Source organism: Symphalangus syndactylus, chromosome 6 (assembly GCF_028878055.3).
Source record: "Symphalangus syndactylus isolate Jambi chromosome 6, NHGRI_mSymSyn1-v2.1_pri, whole genome shotgun sequence".
In the NCBI taxonomy this organism is placed as follows: domain Eukaryota; kingdom Metazoa; phylum Chordata; class Mammalia; order Primates; family Hylobatidae; genus Symphalangus; species Symphalangus syndactylus.
Genome location: NC_072428.2, coordinates 110,901,509 through 110,920,452, shown reverse-complemented (window position 1 = coordinate 110,920,452; position 18,944 = coordinate 110,901,509). Strand labels below are relative to the sequence as shown.

Genomic DNA, 18,944 nt, shown 5'->3' with positions numbered 1-18,944 from the left:
AAGATACATAAGAAGTATCTTAAAAGTTAAGGATTTTTCTATCGACCAGACTCGATATTATACTTTAAATAAAACCTCCACTATGCAAATTTATAATTTGAATAGCACCTATAGAATAAGATCTATTCTGTATTCAGCATCACCCTGGTGTAATAAGGCCCAGAGCGATACAAAATTTGAATTAACTGTCATATCAGTAAGTGGTAGAACCGAAAATAGTTGAATTTGAAGCTCCTGACCAGGGGGATCTCTTTACTCTATATAGCTACATTGCCTCCAGTCAAAACACCCATAACCATTATTTTCGTTTTAACTGTTGCACTTACAATTCTTTCATGTCATTTAGACTGAAAGAAAAGCCAGAAGATGTTTTAAAAAAAATACAGGGGCATTTCAAATTTACATTAAAAATGTCTTTCCTGTATTCTTATATCACAAACTCTAAACATTATTAAAGACATCACAGATTACACAGTATTCTGTGTCCTGGGCCTCTGATTCTTTTTAGATTATGAAAGTTGAAAGTTAATTGGAATTCAGAAATTTTCATTATTAAGTATGTAAAGTATAAATACAAGTAATTTTTTAAAAACTTTATTTTAACACCTAATAACAATTGCAATTTTAAGGATTACTTGCACAAAAAAATAAACACATTTGGTATAAAAATGTATCACTTTAACGCCCTTTCCCCTTCAGTCCCCCGCCCCCTCCCTCATGAACTGCACTCTATCTGGATGCAGAAACATAGAAAGACTAATGGCACAAATTACTTTTTACCTACAGGAGTTTCTGTTTATGTACCCAGGTACTCTAGAGGATACCAGCCCACTTTATCACATGAACCATCTCCTTCAGCCTGCTGAATTAGTTTCACAAAGAAACAAAGCTTATTATAAAGGCATTTTAAAAACCATTATCTTAAATTCTTTTTAGAAGCACTGACTTTTTTTTTTTTTTTTGCAACCATTTATATACAGTGTTACATAACAGCTCTGGAGTACAGTACATGCAGCAGAATATACCTGTTGAATATAAAATACTTTCCTTAAAATCTTCATCATTGGAATTCCTTGAAGTCTAAATCATAGAATGCCCATTACTTTGAGAAAATGGTTGAGGAGTACAAATGTCTGCATATGTTGGCCACTGAAATAATCCAAGGCTAACTGGAATAATATTCATAGCACACCAGGAGTGCATAAATAATTTACTTACATTATTAAAATACAACCCATAAAATTCAAGTTCAAGATCTTATAGGATTGTCTATGTAAATCCTTTAAGTGGTTGCCTGGAAATGCATTGTTTCTTCTTTCTCTTCTCCTCTTTTTAAAGTCCTATATAAAATCTTCAGCTGAAGTTTATTTCTTCCTCAAACAAAACCACCTTTATTTGTGTCTGCTGCCTCTTCTCTTCATTGCAGCAGTGCACTGTGGACAGTACCATTTGCCTTTTGGTGCCTCTGTCAATCCAACGCAGCCATAATGGAACCATTCTATAGGGCACTAGAAAGCAAAATTGCAAAAAACAAGTTTTCAGTACTTCTGAAGACAAAAGAGTATATTAAAATATGCTCAGGAGACTGAATAATCCATTTAACAATAATTAGATGTGTGACATCAGCATTTTTAGATCTAGATTATTTAGACATCATTTAGACTAAACAATAAGCTTCAGGAATGAGGAAATGAAGGCACAGAAAAATTATGAATCTTCAAGAATCCTGAGGTCCAGGTAATCTAGTCCCATCATCCTAATGAATGAATGAAAATTCACTAATTTTCAACTTTCAAGGGCAAAAAGAAGTGAGATGAGTCTTCTATGTAGAAAGTAAATATATCTTAAGATTCTATTTAATAGTAAGCCTTATTTGCTGTCTCATAAAGTAGAATAAGCTGATTGTAATTAAAGACATTAATTTATGTCTTATGCCCTGGATTTCCTACCTGGGTGTTTCTATTCCTAGAAATGTAGAGAAAAAGTATTCCTCTTTGAAACATATTAAGCAGAAAACTCTTTCATGGAAAGTCTTAGCACTCAGAAGAGCACAACTGGGAATAAGAAGAATCAGAGACGCATGATACTGGTACTCACAGAAATCTCATTCATCATTTTCACTAACTGCCCCAGAAGAGTTTACAGTGATGTTCTTGAAATGGTTGGGCAATATTGTTTTTGCAATAACCACAAACAGCCTACAAGGGATTCTAGATAGGGAAATAGAAGGAGGGTCTGTCCCCATCTATGTGAGCATGTTGCTGTGACCTTATCAGGTCTAGGAAAAGTACACATTTTAATGCACCTAGCCAACTCCCTCAATCTTCAGATTGTTTTACAAATTTAAAACTCTTGTTAATCTTAGAATCCTGTCACTACTAAATAAGGAGGGAGTCAAAATTACTAGACAACAATATTCTCAGTATTGAATAAAAAACATATCTCTAACTAAAATTAAGTCTCCTAAAAACCAAGAATTCCTTCCTTTAACATTTCCTTTATTTTTTAGATCAGAGGTGGCTCTTATCAGCTAACATCTGCAGAGTACAGGAAAAAATATTATACTCATGAAAGGAAGATAATCTCACATTAGATGCTCAATTATCCCACCCTTCACTTTAGCATGGTGCAGCCTGAAAGAATGAATTGTTTTAAAATTCCATTTCTTCAATGTGATAAATGAACTGGATTCTAGTAAACAGTATTTTTTAGCAAAGGGAAAGGAGGGTATTTATAATTTTCATACAACATAACACTTCTGAGACAATCTGCACATAAAATAATAAAATTAGCTTTAAAAATTAAAATAGGGAACACATTAAGGGACATTACCCTATTTTGAAGAGGAATATTCTAGCATTAGCATAACATAACTAATATACCTGTAAACCTGTTTTCTTAGACCAAGCCATACAACAAATAAGACAAATATTCAAGTAGTAACAACCTGTGATTTTTTTTATTCCTAAATAGAAAAATGTAATACTTACATCTTGGTTATCACATCCCACCATCTCACCATAAGATACCTAGTTAAAAAAAATTAAATGTCTTTATTATGACCATGGAACAAACACCCAGATCCCAATTAACTGTTTATGATACTGCTGGAAAATAAGGGAAATACACTGAATATACAATTACATTGAGACTCAAGGTATAATAGTTTTTTCCTGAAATACTCCTTTGGGCGGGGTGGGGCAAGGATGGGAAGAAATGCACAGGAATTATCTGCCCTTCAGAAGTCTGGAAGAACTTGCTATATAAATCACCTGGACGAAGGAGTCATTTTTCTGGGTAGTTCTTATTATAAAAATTTTAAGTTTCTTTCTTGATTACTTACTGAAAGTTTTTACTTCTTGGGTCGCATTAGGTCATTTATATTTTTGCAATTAATAGTCCACTTCCTTGAAACTTCTAAACTTATCTATTTTATGTCCTTTCTCATTTTTCTTTTGCTCTTCATCACCAGCACTTTAGGGCATAACTTGCTAATCCTTGAGTTCACTGAAGTTCTCAGTGGATTGAATAATTTTTCAGACAGGATTAACTAGATGGCATACGTTCTGATTCTCTGCATGAGTGAAAATATATTTACATGGTCCTATGCAGAGAAATAACTTCTCTGAATATCAAGTTTTGGGGGGCTCTTAATTTTTCCCTGAAAACTCTACAGACATACTCCATCACCTTCTAGTTTTTTAGTGTTACAGAGGAAAACTCTAGGTTCAGTCTGATATTGTTCTTTTGCAAGTAATCTACTTTTGTTGTCAGGATACAGGATATGCTTTTCTATCATTTGTACTGAAAAATGTTTATTGGGTGATAGTAGAACAGCTAACAAATTGTTAAAATTTTTAAAAATCAGATTGGCAACTAATACTGTTAGACACAATAATCTGCTGATAGACTAAGTCTTAAATATGAAGAAACTGAAGCATGCAAAGAACTAGACAAAACCATATAAAAACTAGGAGAAAATATTATACAAGACAATTTTTTGTAGAAAGAAGAGTCAAAGAGAAAGCCCTTCTAAGTATATAATCCATGCCTTGCATCATAAAAAAAAAAAATTAACAGTCATAATTACATAAAATTAAAATTTTAGAATTACTTAAAAAAACTAAATCAAGCAAATATTTAAAGTACATAACAAAAACAATAGAAAAATCAGCCGACACCATTAGGAGTCAATACACAATGTAAAAAACAAAAATGGTCAAAAAATGTCCAACTTCAATAATACTAGTGTATTTAAAACAATCATAATATAAAACTACCAAATTGATACTTAGTTTTTAAAAGAAAATAATATCCAGTGTTGGACAGGGTTTAGTAGACATGTATGTTTATTAATTTTTGGTAATAAATTTCTAGAAAATATATTTTGGTAGTCTGTCAAATATTTACAGCCTAATTTTATTTCTAAAAGATTATCCAAGAACTTAGATGTATAAAATGGATTATATTTTAAAAATGCCTGTTGTAATATTATCCCTAATTTCAAACAAATTAAAACCACTAATATAATCTATAGCTAGGTAATGGTTAAAAAAACTACAGTGGATGGCACAAGAGATAACTATGTGAAGATTAAAAACATGATCTTGAAGAAAAATCATGTTAGGTATACCTGATTTCGAGAAAAAAGCCAGTAACAAGAAAGTATACACTGTGGTTCCTACTGACAAACTTACATACACACATGCATGTGCATATCTGCATAGACATGTGTTATGAAATGCATGCTTATGTCTCAAAATTCATATGTTGAAGCCCTAACCCCTAACGTGACTGTAATTGGACACAGGGCCTGTGAGGAGGTGGTAAAGGTTAAATGAGGCCATAGAGTGGGTTCCTACTCTGACAGGGCTGGTGCCCTTATAAGAAAAGACACCAGAGCACACTCTTTCTCCCTCTATCATGTGAGGACCCGGTGAGAAGGCAGCAGTCTGCATCTAGGAAGGGAGCCCTCCTCCAGAACTGAGTGAGTGGACACCTTGATCTTGGACTTCCCAGCCTTCATGCCTGTGACAAAATTATCTTCTGTTGTTTAAGCTACCCAGTCTGTTGTATTTTATTAAGGCAGCCAATGTGCACGTGAGGTATATGGTAGTGGTACACCAAAAATGTTTAGTTGCAGGTTGTATCTGAGGGCTAGGATTACGGGTAACATTTTTCTTTATACTCAGTATTTACAGCAATGTCACTTTGGTAAGAAGGGGGAGAAAAGTATACAAATAAAGCAAGGGTATTTTAAGTGAGTTTTAAAAAGTGCTTAAAAATGAAATAGTTCTCTTCCTTCTAGTTTATTCAGAATATACTTTTATAGACATATCAGACTTTTACCTGATTACAAATGCAGTATCGAGGTTCATTTGGGTCGTAAGTCCAATCAACCTGACTGTTTGAATCAGATTCTGGCACTACAGTTGTTTGTTGAGAGATTTCTTGTACAACAGTTGATGATGAAGAACACGATGATAAGGAAGAAGAGGAGGAAGAAGATGATGACTGTTGGCTTGAAGACTTGTTGTTGTTTCTGAAAAAAATAGTATAAGTTTTATTTGCTCACCATCCAGAAGTTACCAGAGAATAACTCCTAAATAAATAGTATAAAATGAAATGATATCAAATGTATAAATTAAAGTCTAAGCTAAAGTAATCTGGATTTACCAATGACTTAAATTGTAGGTAGTACTTTGAAGAATTAATATAAGTTTTGGCTACTTTACAGATGTTATTTGTATTTTTTTTTTTTTTTTTTTGAGATGGAATCTCGCTCTGTTGCCCAGTGGCGCAATCTCTGCACACCGCAAGTTCCACTTCCCAGGTTCATGCCATTCTCCTGCCTCAGCCTCCTGAGTAGCTGGGACTACAGGCGCCCGCCACCATGCCCTGCTAATTTTTTGCATTTTTAGTAGAGATGGGGTTTCATCGTGTTAGCCAGGATGGTCTCGATCTCCTGACCTCGTGATCCGCCCGCCTCGGCCTCCCAAAGTGCTGGGATTACAAGCGTGAGCTACCGCGCCCAGCCACTCATTATTTGTATTTTTAAGTAAACTGAATACTCTTCATCAAAACCTAAAGCACACATACACAAAAACATTTGATGAAAGTGGTTATAACCATCAACTGATGTGTGAATACCTACTATGAGTATGGCAGGGAACCAAGACTGTAAAAATTCGCAAGTAATTTACTGCTAAGCCCTATGCTATTTAAATTCTAAAAGCATAGAACTTTATCATAAGAAATTACATTAAACTTGCACCATTAAGATGAATTAATTTTTAAGATGTTTGACACTTCTGTCGTGGTTATTTCATATTGATCATTCTTTAAAGGATTAATTCACAAAAAATATAACATATTTAAAAATACAGAAAATATAACTACTAGGTAACTAATTATTTTGGCCTAGCATTTGAACTTTCATTATGTATAAACACCCAGCATATTCAGTTACCTGGGATAGACAGTGATAAATACTATTAAGTTTTCATATTTAAAGCTTATAAAATCATCCCAAGTCTCATATACAAAATCTAGGGTTATTTTTATACCATCAGTTTTTGGGACCCAAGACTAAGAATGAAGATGCCTTGCTTGCTGTTAATCAAAATGGAAAATCTTGTTTAAAAAAAAAAATCACCAGGATATAATTTGCATTGCGTTAATTTACCTTGAAACACATGGCAAAATAAAGGGTAATAAATGAAAAGCAGTTCCATAAAATGATTTATCTTAATGAATAAAAGAAGATAAATAGAAGTCATGTCTTAACAAACTCAATTTAAGACTCTAGAAAAATTAAAAACAACTCTAACACTTTTTAAAGACTTGACCACTTCAAAGTATGGCACTATAAAATGAAAACTGCATGTCTCTCCACCTCTGGAAGGTTAATTTTAATCCGTTATATCCTGCCTTTAACATACAGAGGCCTGGCTGAGGTGTCAAGTAGACCAAGTGTTCAGTAAAGGTGTAAGGCTACTGTAACAATAAAACTTACTTGCTCTTTCGACCACTCCGTGAGTCGGCTGCTGATGAACTGGCATTCTGTGTTAATGTTGTCATAAGTGCCGAAGATGATGAATAGCCAACTGTTTCCCTGGCCATTGAAAATTCTTTTCCCAGCTGAAAGTCATTATTCTTAAATGCTTCATAACTGGCTTTTAAACTTGATGTTCTTCGTCCCTCCTTCATCTTAAATAAACATTCATTGATAGCATCAGTATATGTAAATATGTAGATTTTCTTTTTCAAGTTTTACAAATTATAGTTTTATTTTGGTTTATCAAATGTTAATTTGTATCATTTAAACTACTATTTTCATCACTGGAATTTAAGCTTTTTTTTTTTTTTTTGAGGTGGAGTTTCGGTCTGTCGCTTGGGCTGGAATCTAGTGGCACGATTTTGGCTCACTGCAACCTCCACCTCTCAGGTTCAAGCAATTCTCCTGCCATAGCCTACCGAGTAGCTGAGATTACAGGCACCCAGCTAATTTTTTTGTATTTTTAGTAGAGATGGAGTTTCACCATGTTGACCAGGCTGGTTTTGAACTCCTGACCTCAAGTGATCCACCCGCCTCGGCCTACCAAAGAGCTGGGATTAAAGGTGTGAGTCACCATGCCTGGCCTAACCTTTTTTATTTAAAGATTTAAAATAAGATTTTACACAGAATATAAACTATGGGATGGGCAACTTCTTAATTTGGAATATAGACGAACTATACAGAAGTGAACAAACTCAAGATGACCTAAGTCCAAGGCTACAGAGGAAGCCTTGGAACTGGCAGAAAGAACGAAGAACTATGCTAGCATGTGCTGTGGACAGCAGTCAAGAACATGGGCAACATGAGCAGTTACTGTGAGAAGGGTCTGCATATAATCCGCATGATAAACCTATTTTTTAGTTTTCACTATCAATCAGGCAATTCCTACGTTTATTATTTCATTAAATAAAATATCACATATCATGAAATCATGACTTAAAAATGAAAATATACAATGTTAGAAAACTATTTGTTCACATCCAGTTATTTCTATTAGGTTTCCAATGATGCTGACAAAATGTAACATTTTGTCTCTAAACCCTTTACTTTTTACCTGAGCTGTAGCCTGAACTGCTTGAGCAGCTGCCATGGTAATTGCCCCTGCACCAGTTCCTGAAGATAACGAGCCAATGTTATAGGATCCCAGAGGTTGGGAGGAATTCACATTGTAGGCATTGTTAGAAGAGGCTGTGGAATTATTATTTCGACAACCTGTGTAGATGTAAAAAAGAAATAAAAATGGCTGCAGAGAACATAATGTTAGTAAGTCTAAATTACGTTATTTCCCAGCACAGACATATAATCATTAAAATTTTTAATGTCACTTGTACATTAAGTCAACTGAATAATGTATTTGGTTTTCCTTTTTCTTTCTCCATATGTATACTTTAACTAGGTAAAGAAACTCTACGATTCATTAATCTTGAAAGATTTTATTTCCCCTTATTCTAACACAAAACAACAAAGCAATCATATTTAAGAAAATTAACTTACCTAGTGTATTTTCCTTAGAGGCATCTGACGTAAGGGTGGATAGAAGAGCTTCAGATTTAAACTTCTTTTCAGGAATATGATCTGTTGTTGTATGGTGAGAAGTTGGATTATATTTCCTTTCTAAATATAAATAAAGAATTCACGTGTTTTTAAACTTTAGAGAACTATGGACAAGGCATAATACTTATATCCAGTTATAACATGAAACAGTGTCATCTGGGTTCCTCATAAAATACAGAACATGATGTTTCCTCAGAAGGCAGGACAAGCAGAACTCTGTGTCACATGTTGATTAAGAGTAGACTTCTCCACCATTTAAAAAACTTCCAACAAAGTACTAAAGATAACCCAAAATATGCCATGGGCTCACATACAATGTGAGGGAAATTTTGTTTTCAAAACACTATCTACCACTTAGAATAGTTTTCAGTCAACTATCTTTTCCCACCAAACTGATGTGTCAAAAGATGCACTGATACAGTCATTTTTTGACTGTTATCAACCAGCCAGCCAGTCATCTAACTAACAATTCATCCACTTACTGACTTACCAACCATTCAGACTGAATTACATGCCAAACATTAGGTTAAGCACTGGAGAAGCAAGGATGAAAAAGACAAAGGGTCTATTACAAAATTGTTTATTGTTTAGCTCAGTCAAAAAGCTCCCTAAGGAGAATGCTCAGTTAAAAAGCTCCCTAAGGAGAATCAGGTATGTGTATGAAGGGAATATATGCTATTAGTACTATACATTCTCCCTCTGTGCATTTAAGAGAAAACAGAATACTCATTTCCTAATCACATATGCTCCCCCCAAGGAAAAAGATAAGTCTGCCAGTACTTGCAATGAAAAAAAAAGAAGGGATTTATTTCTCAATTGGTTGTATAGAGTTAAAAAAAACAGAACACACAGGTGATATAATAAGGTTTTCATTGTTTTTAAAACTTAGCTGCACTACACCAAACTTACTTTCCACTGGAGTATGTGAATGAGCATGGTGATTGTTCACTGGCTGTGAAGGAGTGTCTAATTCCAAAGATCCTAAAAGAAGAGAGGCACAGAGATATACCACCATTAAATGTCACCGCAGAACTTCACATGTCACTCAACTACAGGCAATGAGTTCCCTTACCCAGCAGAGGACTAGCAAGTTCTGATGCATATGCCTGTATTTATTTTAGCCAGACATGTTAGAGGATCACCACTGTCCATCCCACACTGAGTTATCCTCTCTCTAAACAATAAGTTATCCCTTTCCCAATATTTATCTTAAGTACAAAATGGCTCAAGGCATACTCGTGTCTAATTAGGGAATTCACCACAGTGGGTGCCATATAAATGGATGAATGGACATTGTAATCTCATTACTGGTAAGAGTCAACCTAGTGTTACTGAGTTGAAGACCTTTTAATAGGAGATTCTAAAGTTCTATGTGATGGGGGACATTACTACATGAAAAAAATCATTTGATCATTAAAATGACATTATGATAATAAAGGCTTCCTAAAAGAAGTTAGGGATTTTGTTCACAAAAAGTGAGGAATAGAAATCTCTAACACCAAGCTTTAAAATAACTCTAAATACATTTTTCTGGGTATATTTTTGATCCCTTGAGATGAAATTATGGCAGGGCACAGGGTGGAGCAGTTTTTATAACTTGATCCAATTTTGTTTCATATGTCTGTGTCCTTAGGATGCTTTATTAACCTTCCTGCAGTAATGAATAGGCATGAATTATAGTTACTCACAGCTATCATCAGCATTTTTAAAAAATCAAAGCAGCTACAGAACTTTTAATTTTGTCTCAAAATACTTATTATCTTTATATAGGGTTCCTCCAGAAGAAAAGTCTCACAAATAAATAGGATGATTATCTCAAGTGATGGATCTACTTTTGAACACAAAAATGCAACTATGGATACCAAGACAGATTTGTGATTGGCTTCCCTAGCTGACTTCTAGTGAGTAGAGAGATACATAGATTGGCACTGTAAAGAAATCTTTCATCTGTGTGTACAAACAGGTACATATTCTTACTGTTGAAATGCACCAAGAAAAAATATGTTTGAAAGTTTTACTTAAATTCTAGTAGAAATTAGCCATAATATTAATTTGGTTCAATTAACATCTACTGAGTGCCTACTCTACACCTAGTACCACACTAACTGATTTTATGTACATTACCTATTTAGGTTGGAAGAAATGCTAAATTAGTTAAGGAAACAGTGCTCATGCTTCTATTTTTGGGAAGTCACACCAAAGAAGTGACAGGGGTAAGTTATAGCAGGAGATCAAATAGAGCCTTGCATAGAAATATTAAAATGGTTTCTTGCCGATAAGGGAAAGAAGAAAACACTTCTTAAAGAAAAAGAGGTAGTGTTATGAAACCAATGTGAATCTTTTTCAGTATATGCAATTAAGAAAAAGCCATAAAGTAATTCTTAAGAAGAGAAACTAACAACCTTCCTCAAAGCTTAAGTGTATAAAGAGGCAGAGTAAAGTCAACACACTTAATGCAAGATGGTTAATTTGTCTCCTGATAGTTACGTTTCTTTAAATTTGTTCTTACCACTCAACTTACTAGTATATGTGGATATAAAATGATTTAATATGTTGTTTCATAAAGAGTGAGTGGATGATACCCTATATTATCTCTCTCAGTATCCATGACCCAAACATTTCCAACTGCTAGGGTCCAAGCTATCTGGCCTGCATGCCACCATCCACTGAAGGGCAGGATTTCAAAAGCCTCTGTGGGACAAAGTCTTCTCAGCGATTTGCACATGTACTGTCCAATATTGATGGAAAACTGTAAATTTTACTTACGCCTCTCTAATATTTCTGTAATTCCAGCATTATCAGCTTCCAGCTCCATTTTAAACTTAGCCAGTTCCTGATCCAGCTTTCTCAAGTGTCGATCTACCTGTTTCAAAGAAGATCAAAGATAACCACCAAAATTTGGGACACTGTTAAAGTGTCAGCCTAATGAGGAAACCTAAATCTTTGTTTCTTTTAGTGAATCTGCTTAGTATCCTTGAGCAAGTCAATTAATCTATGCCTCAGAGGTTTTTAATCTATAAAATGAGGGTGTTAGGCTAAATAATCTCCCAAGTCTCCTTCAATAAATTTTAAGTTCTAAGACCCAGACTCTCAACTTGTTAGGAAATGTTCTATACTCCATTTCCAGAAGGAAGGACATGAAAATTAAAGCAAAACCGATCAGGGATTAGAGAATGGGAGGAGGGGATGGTGGAGGCTGGTCACTTCTCATCATATGCCCTGTGATTACTTAGAGCCTAATCTCCTCCTGCTTATAAGGCCATCATCCACACTGTCATACGATAAAAGCTATTATTTGGAATGATGAAAGATCCTCAGTTTACAAAGAAGTTCCTATATTCTGTACATCTATTACTCTAAGGCATGAGAGTGAATCATAATGCTTGTAAACATTTATGTGAAGAGGTGAAACAAAAGGGATTGTTAGCCAGAAAACTCCATTCCTTAAAGGGCCTGGTTAAAATTATTTTATTTATAATACTATTTCCCTAATTAACTTGGCAAAATTTTATTTTGTCACTGAGAGATCTTTTGACTAATTTCAGAAAATTATATGACACCTCAAACTAACAAAATGTCTTAATGTATTTTTTAAGCTTAATATTAAATATTTTAATATTTTTTCAAACTCACTACTTTGAAGTGAAACCAAAACATACACAAATTCTTTGAAAAATATTCATGTCACATTATTGACAACATTCTTTTCCAAGTCTAGTTTCCCACTGGATTACTGCTAGAATTAGAAATAACTTTCTTACAGATATCAAAATGTGCTATGATACTCTATCAGGGCAACATTTTAAGTAATGTGTAGAATTAAATAATGTGTAACTAACATGAGGAAGAAGGGGAGAAAGGGAGCAAAACACAATGTGCATGGGTTAGATGCCTATGAAGAGGAGGTATGTGCTTGACGCATCAGATGACCTATCTTTTCTAGCCCTCAATCTGATCTTTTGAAGTTATTACTGTCTTTACTTTATAGGTGAAGAAATTAAGGCTCAGAGAGGTTAAGTAATATGCCCAAAGTCATATAGCTAATGCATTACAGAAACCAAATGTAACTTTATTTGTAACAAATTGTGCTTTGCCATTTACCTGACATGGACCTCTGAACTTTCTGCATGCAGAAAACAACTGTTTTTTTTTTTTTTTGAAAAACATTCTTCAGAATAATATAACTCAATATAAAAACTAGTAATATTGTCCTATTATTTGTATTTTATATATTAACAACAATCATTAGGGTGTTGGTTTGTGATTTTTTCAATAACTGAAAGCCAGTTTTCCTTCTACCTTTATACACACATTACTTTTCAGAGTTCTAGAATATTTAAAAACCTATAACATCACATATTGTGGATACTTGCTCCTATTCAAGGAATCTGCAGGTAATTGAGCATCCTTTAATGGAACTTCCTTTCCAATAATAGTGTGAACACAGACGTCTGTTATTTGAGCATACCTCTTTCATTGTCAAAATTTAATCTCAAGGGAAATCAGAAAAAATATTCATATTTAAGTTCCAAGACCACTAATGCAATGAAAACACTCCATTGCTTTTTGTACCTACAATTATACTAATAATAAATATTGAGCTATTATGTGCTTGGTGCTGGATTAAATGGAGGATATATGAAGAATGGAAGAGAATCGTTGCCTTCATAGGAATTAGAATTTAGCTGACAAATCAAGATTTAGATGATTTTTAATATAATAAGAGATAAAAATATAGTCTAGATGTCACAAATAAGCAACAGTTCAAAAAGAGTCAGAAGTGGTACATAAAAAAGTAACACTGGTAGACACGGAGGTATGAATTAGTGAAGATGGATTGTATTCAAATAGAAGGAAAAAAGGAATCACAATAAAAAATGTAGATACAGAAAGACAAACAATATGCTTAGAGAAAAACAAAGTATGATGTAGCGTGTAATATGTATATAAAGCATAGTGAGCAAGAATGTTAGGTTGAGGGGGTAGTGTTAGGGTGAGATAAAGGCCTTTCTTTTTCATACCATACACCTTGCCCTAACTCACTTCACCTCTGCATTTAAGGATTGTGTCATTTTATTAAATATATTATTGATAAAGTTCACTACATATGAAAATGTGAAAAATAATGACGAGACTTTCAACACTAGATAGCTCAGAAAAGGCACTAGAACCTAAAGGGTTAATAACTCTAAAAACCAAATTCATAGTTAAAAGAAACAAAGACAGAAAAGCCTTAACCACTTGTGGTAGGCAGCTTTATAGGACGGCTTCCAATCATTCTCACTTCCTCATATGTAAAAGAGATTATGACCTGATTAATATTATAAGCAATTATTAGGCAATGAGAATTATTTTTCTTCTATTTACCACTGCTGTACTAAATCAAATTAGAAGATGGAATGTCCCCTTGACCACAAGAATTAACTTAAGCTATAAAGCACTAGGATATTTAAACAATATTAAACAGCCATAATAAGAGCTGTGAACTTGCCTGAAATCCATCATGTGCATTCCCTCAACCTACATGATTCTGAAAGGTTAAAGCACCTCTTCTAGCTGATCACCATGTTGTCCCCACATGCATCAAAGCAAGGATGTAAGTCACCTCACCCTTCCACAAACATCTGCTTTCATAAGACTGATTTACAATAGTAAAGAGGGTACTGATCCAATTGAGAGATTTTCCATTAGCCACAGATTCCTAAAACAGGGCTAACCACAGAGTCTAATTATTTATTTTTTTCCCAGTTAATGTTAACAAGTGCTATAAATAAAGTTTCCTTGCCCTATAACCCCAAATCATATTCTACAACCCCAAATCATAACAGCTTTAAGTTTAAACTCCTATAATTTTTTTAGCCTCTTTAAAGACAAAGGATATTCTACCAACATTACTTGTTAACATACTCATGATCATAGCAAATTTAAGTCATACTTGGCCCCTCTGCACAAAACAAACAAAAAACCCTTCATCCTATAATATCTGCATAGAGTTGTAATCTTTGACTCTTTCTCTTTTGACTCTCTGGTTTTCCAATATTCAAATTTAAAGTGTATCACTAATGGACCCAAACAAAACTAAATACAGCTTTTTTAAAGTCTCTACATGATCTACTGCTTCCAATACAATCAATTTATAAAATTTAGATGTCTAGCTTGCCCTATCGGAATAGGCAATCAAGTCTGTTACATTCTAAATTGAAATAGACAGCAGTAAGTTAAATTTCTATCCATGAAAAGGTCTAGTAATAGCGAGTAAGGAGGGTAAATTGGGGAAGAAAAAGAAACCAGGATGGCAAAGTATTTCTCAGATGACAGGTCATGAAAATGATTCTTTATATCTCTAAATTACATTTAAACTACATGAAAATGTGACCTATCGTTATGCTGAAACAAATACTTCAGAGGCCTTAGCATAAAACTCTGTCTAATCATCTTCCTGGAAGACAATAAGGACAGGACAGAAATCAAAAGGTCAAAGTCACATAATATATTTCCTTAATTAGAGTATCAGATGAAAACTCTCAAATTTATAGGTAAAATGTGCATCTGAAATATAATCATCTCAGGAACAGGTGAGGATATAAAAAAAGAAGCAAGTTCAAGGGTATTGAGCACTGTAAGAGACTGCTAAAATCATTCAAGCATTAACTAAAAGCTCAAATTTTATCAGGGTACGTATAAATCAACTTTATTAGGTATTGCAATCTAATACATCCTTATGACAGTGACATCTGGCTGAGAAACACAAATAAGTATTTAACGACTATTTATGAGTATCATGCTTCTAGAACAAAATTATTTTAACAGGATAGATTTTGTGTGTGTTAGTCAAATTTCACTAAAACGGCTACTAAAATAAACTGTCAGTTTCTTCTACTGGACCCCTAAAATAAATTTCTTCATTTGTTGATAATATGTAGTTTGGTTTATTCCTTAATAAATGAGGTGACCAGTGCAGTGATGGTCATAGGAAAAAAAAAATGTTTACTACTGGTTTAAAAGTAAATAAAATATTTTAATGAAAAAATACAATGAAATGCAATGCCATATAAAACACTGAGGGATAAAATCAAACACAATTACATACTATGGTGATGTACCATAAATTCTGTAAAAGTAATACATGCTTATTTAAAATTCCTATAATATAATGTTTAAGCAAAGGCATACACACACAAAATCTCTTTTAAGGTCTATATTCCATGCCTCTGTTTAAAGTCCGTCACTGGCTTCCCACTGCTTTAGACTAAGAATCACTCTCCTCCTAGACTGGCTCACAAGGCCCCCGTGCGTTAGTTCCTGCCTGCTTCGTTTCATGCTGCACCTTTCCCATTACAGACCACAGACCAACCACCCCGGCCTCTCTCTTGGTTCAACTTGCCAAGTCTTTTCCACCCCAAACTTTGCCCTTGGTATACCACGTGCCTGAAACATTCTTCCCTTAGCTTTCCCAACAGGTGGTTCTTTCTCATTTTCCAAGTACCACCTCAAATGTCATCTCCTTAGACTACACTCTTAACAGCCTTCGCCAGTTATTCAATTGTCTCTCCCTTTCTCCCCCTTCCTCTCTCCTTTCTACAATGTTTATTTCCTCCTGTGTACTTATTAAAATCTAAAATAGTCTTTATTTAATAGTTTGCCAGGCCAGGTGCGGTGGCTCACGCCTGTAATCCCAGCACTTTGGGAGGCTGAGATGGGCGGATCACCTGAGGTCAGGAGTTCAAGACAGCCTGGCCAAAAGGTGAAACGCCATCTCTACTAAAAATACAAAAATTAGCCAGATGTGGTGGTGCATGCCTGTAATCCCAGCTACTGGCTGTGGCATGAGAATCACTTAAATTCGGGAGGTGGAGGTTGCAGTGAGCTGAGATCGCGCCATTGCACTCCAGCCTAGGCAAAAAGAGTGAAATTCCATCTCAAAACAAACAAACAAACAAACAAACAAAACATTTTGCCTAAGCATTGTCTGTGCCATTACTGCCCACCTACTACCTGTGACTGCTCATAGCTGGAGCTCTATAAACACTTGCTGAATGAATGAAAGTCATACTCTCCCACTATATAAAGTTGTACAAATACAAGTATACCACTGTTTTTTGGGTAAAATATCTCAAAACAGAATTTACTGTAGTTTTACACTTACATTATGTCCCATTCACTCTCCTTTAAAGCAGACTAGCAGTCTCCGTTCTCAAATGTTAAATTTTATAGGAATGTCATTTTTATTATTTATCAACTTTCATTTGGATGTTTACTATTGTTATTTCAGGGAGGATAACTAATTTGACAGGGTAACTCCATTTAGTGACCTCCCAATTGAACAAGTCAATAATTCCCTTATATTTGACTATAATTACATGTAAGGGTAATAAGGTAAATTTCTTACCCTCAGGCATAAAGTGCCCAAATATTACAAGACGCTGTGTTGATATGTGCTACACAAAGCACAAGTTTTCCAGGACGGTACATCATTGTTTTTGACGTTTTGGTAATTATTTATTCATAAGTGATGCTAGTGTTTTATTTATATTTGTAGTATCAAATTAGTAAGTTTTCCTCTTAAATATACCATCTAAAAATTTACTTAGTATGCAGGTATTGTAAAAATCATGAAGGCATGAAAGAGATGATTAAGGTTTGGAAAGCACTGGATTATAGATTACCTTGAAAACCTTTATCCTTCTCTTCATTGTTCACTTAATCTACTATGTCAGGCTCTTGGGGTACAGAATGACCAAAAACTTCACCTACCCTCAGACCCCCGGTCAGGAGAGCTAATATTTTTGATTTTACAAAAAACAAAAAACAAAATGGCTGGGTGCGGTGGCTCATGCCTGTAATCCCAGCACTTTGGGAGGCCGAGGTGGGTGGATCACCTGAGGTCAGGAGTTTGAGACCAGCCTGGCCAACATGGCGAAACCCTGTCTCTACTAAAGATACAAAAATTAGCTGGGGGTGGTGATGCACACCTATAATCCCAGCTACTTGGGAGGCTGAGGGAAGAGAATGCTTGAACTCGGGAGGCAGAAGTTGTAGTGAGCCGAGATTGTGCCATTGCACTCCAGCCTGGGCGCAAGAGCAAAACTCCGTCTCAACAACAACAAAAAAAGATTATTTGGGCAACATGTTAACTGGAGCCCTATTACTTTGCATAGTACTGTACACTTCACTGTTTAATAAATCTGTTTTGTCATTAAAGGGGAGGCTTTTTAATTAAAAATAGGAAGAAAAAGTATTATAAAATTGAAGATATTTTTAGTTAAAATGCTCAAAACATACATATTACTTATTACTATAAGTTTTTATTGTAAAAAATATTCGTTTTACTGAATGCTCATCTGCAAATCCTGTTTTACAAGAACTTTCAAAATGACCTTATATATCAGAAAAGGAAATCTATCCAAATTGAAGACAGTAACAAAATTATGAGAGCAATTTAGTAAGAGGGAAACCAAAAAGATTGCAGCAAAGAAAAGGATCATAAGATTGTGTGTTTTCTCTCTCAAAGTGATGCTATAAAGGAAACTAAACTCACCTGAATTATATTACTTCTTGAAGTCACACCTTGAAAAGAAGTAGCTATTTGTATACTGCAGTCTATCCTAGCCTGTCCATCAAAACTGAACCAATCTCAGCATACTGCAGTACCCTGGGAGAAATTGCTTCCCAACGAAAATATATCTCCACCAACAATAACACCATTAAACTCTCTCGCCAAGACTCCTAACTTGGGAGTCATATTAGTGCTTTTTCTTCTCTATTAACATATTCAGGTGATTTTTGTTCAACAAATATTTATTGAAGAATAGTTTTTTATAAAATCAAAAATATTAGCTCTCCTGACCAGGGGGTCTGAGGGTAGGTGAAGTTTTTGGTCATTCTGTACTCCAAGAGCCTGACATAGTAGATTAAGTTCTGAAGACACTAAAATAAAAATACATAGTTCCTTAGGGAAGACAAACACAAAAGCAAAGGTAAATATATAATTACAATGTTGTTTGATCAATAACAACATCACGTGAATAAGAGTGATTTGGAGGCTGACATGTCTGAGGACAGGGTAAAGCACAAACTGCTAATTATCTGCATAGTTTCTATTCTCCCCTTCTTTCTGACAGAACCTCACATATCTGGGGTGGCCATGTAGCTAGAGGGAGCCAATAAGATATAAGATGGCAGTAGGTAAGATTTTCAGGAAGACTCTTTCAAAGAGCTGACTAAAATACAAAATGTGCCCTTCTGAGTAATCCCCTACTGCAAGTCTTCTTCCTGCCCAGAATGGATGGTGGAACAGATTAGAAGCAGCCTGGGACACTGATCGTGTTGGGGT

The 18,944-nt window shown here is 34.7% G+C and overlaps 1 protein-coding gene across 2 annotated transcripts in view; it reads right to left on the bottom strand.

Moving 5' to 3' along the window:
- Positions 1-578: 578 nt before the first annotated feature.
- Positions 579-18,944, bottom strand: part of ING3 (inhibitor of growth family member 3) — a 28,354-nt gene continuing 9,988 nt past the window's right edge. Inside the window, exons 5-12 of one of the 2 annotated variants that reach the window (XM_055283803.2) lie at positions 11,378-11,474; positions 9,521-9,592; positions 8,552-8,671; positions 8,112-8,269; positions 7,016-7,209; positions 5,350-5,542; positions 2,991-3,029; positions 579-1,508 (exon numbers count right to left, since the gene is read on the bottom strand). In XM_055283803.2, the coding sequence (XP_055139778.1) occupies positions 1,392-1,508; positions 2,991-3,029; positions 5,350-5,542; positions 7,016-7,209; positions 8,112-8,269; positions 8,552-8,671; positions 9,521-9,592; positions 11,378-11,474 (990 nt within the window). In that variant the 3' untranslated portion in view covers positions 579-1,391. Of the gene's footprint in view, positions 1,509-2,990; positions 3,030-5,349; positions 5,543-7,015; positions 7,210-8,111; positions 8,270-8,551; positions 8,672-9,520; positions 9,593-11,377; positions 11,475-18,944 lie in introns of those variants that run through there. The other variant, XR_008658575.2, reaches the window with a different exon arrangement.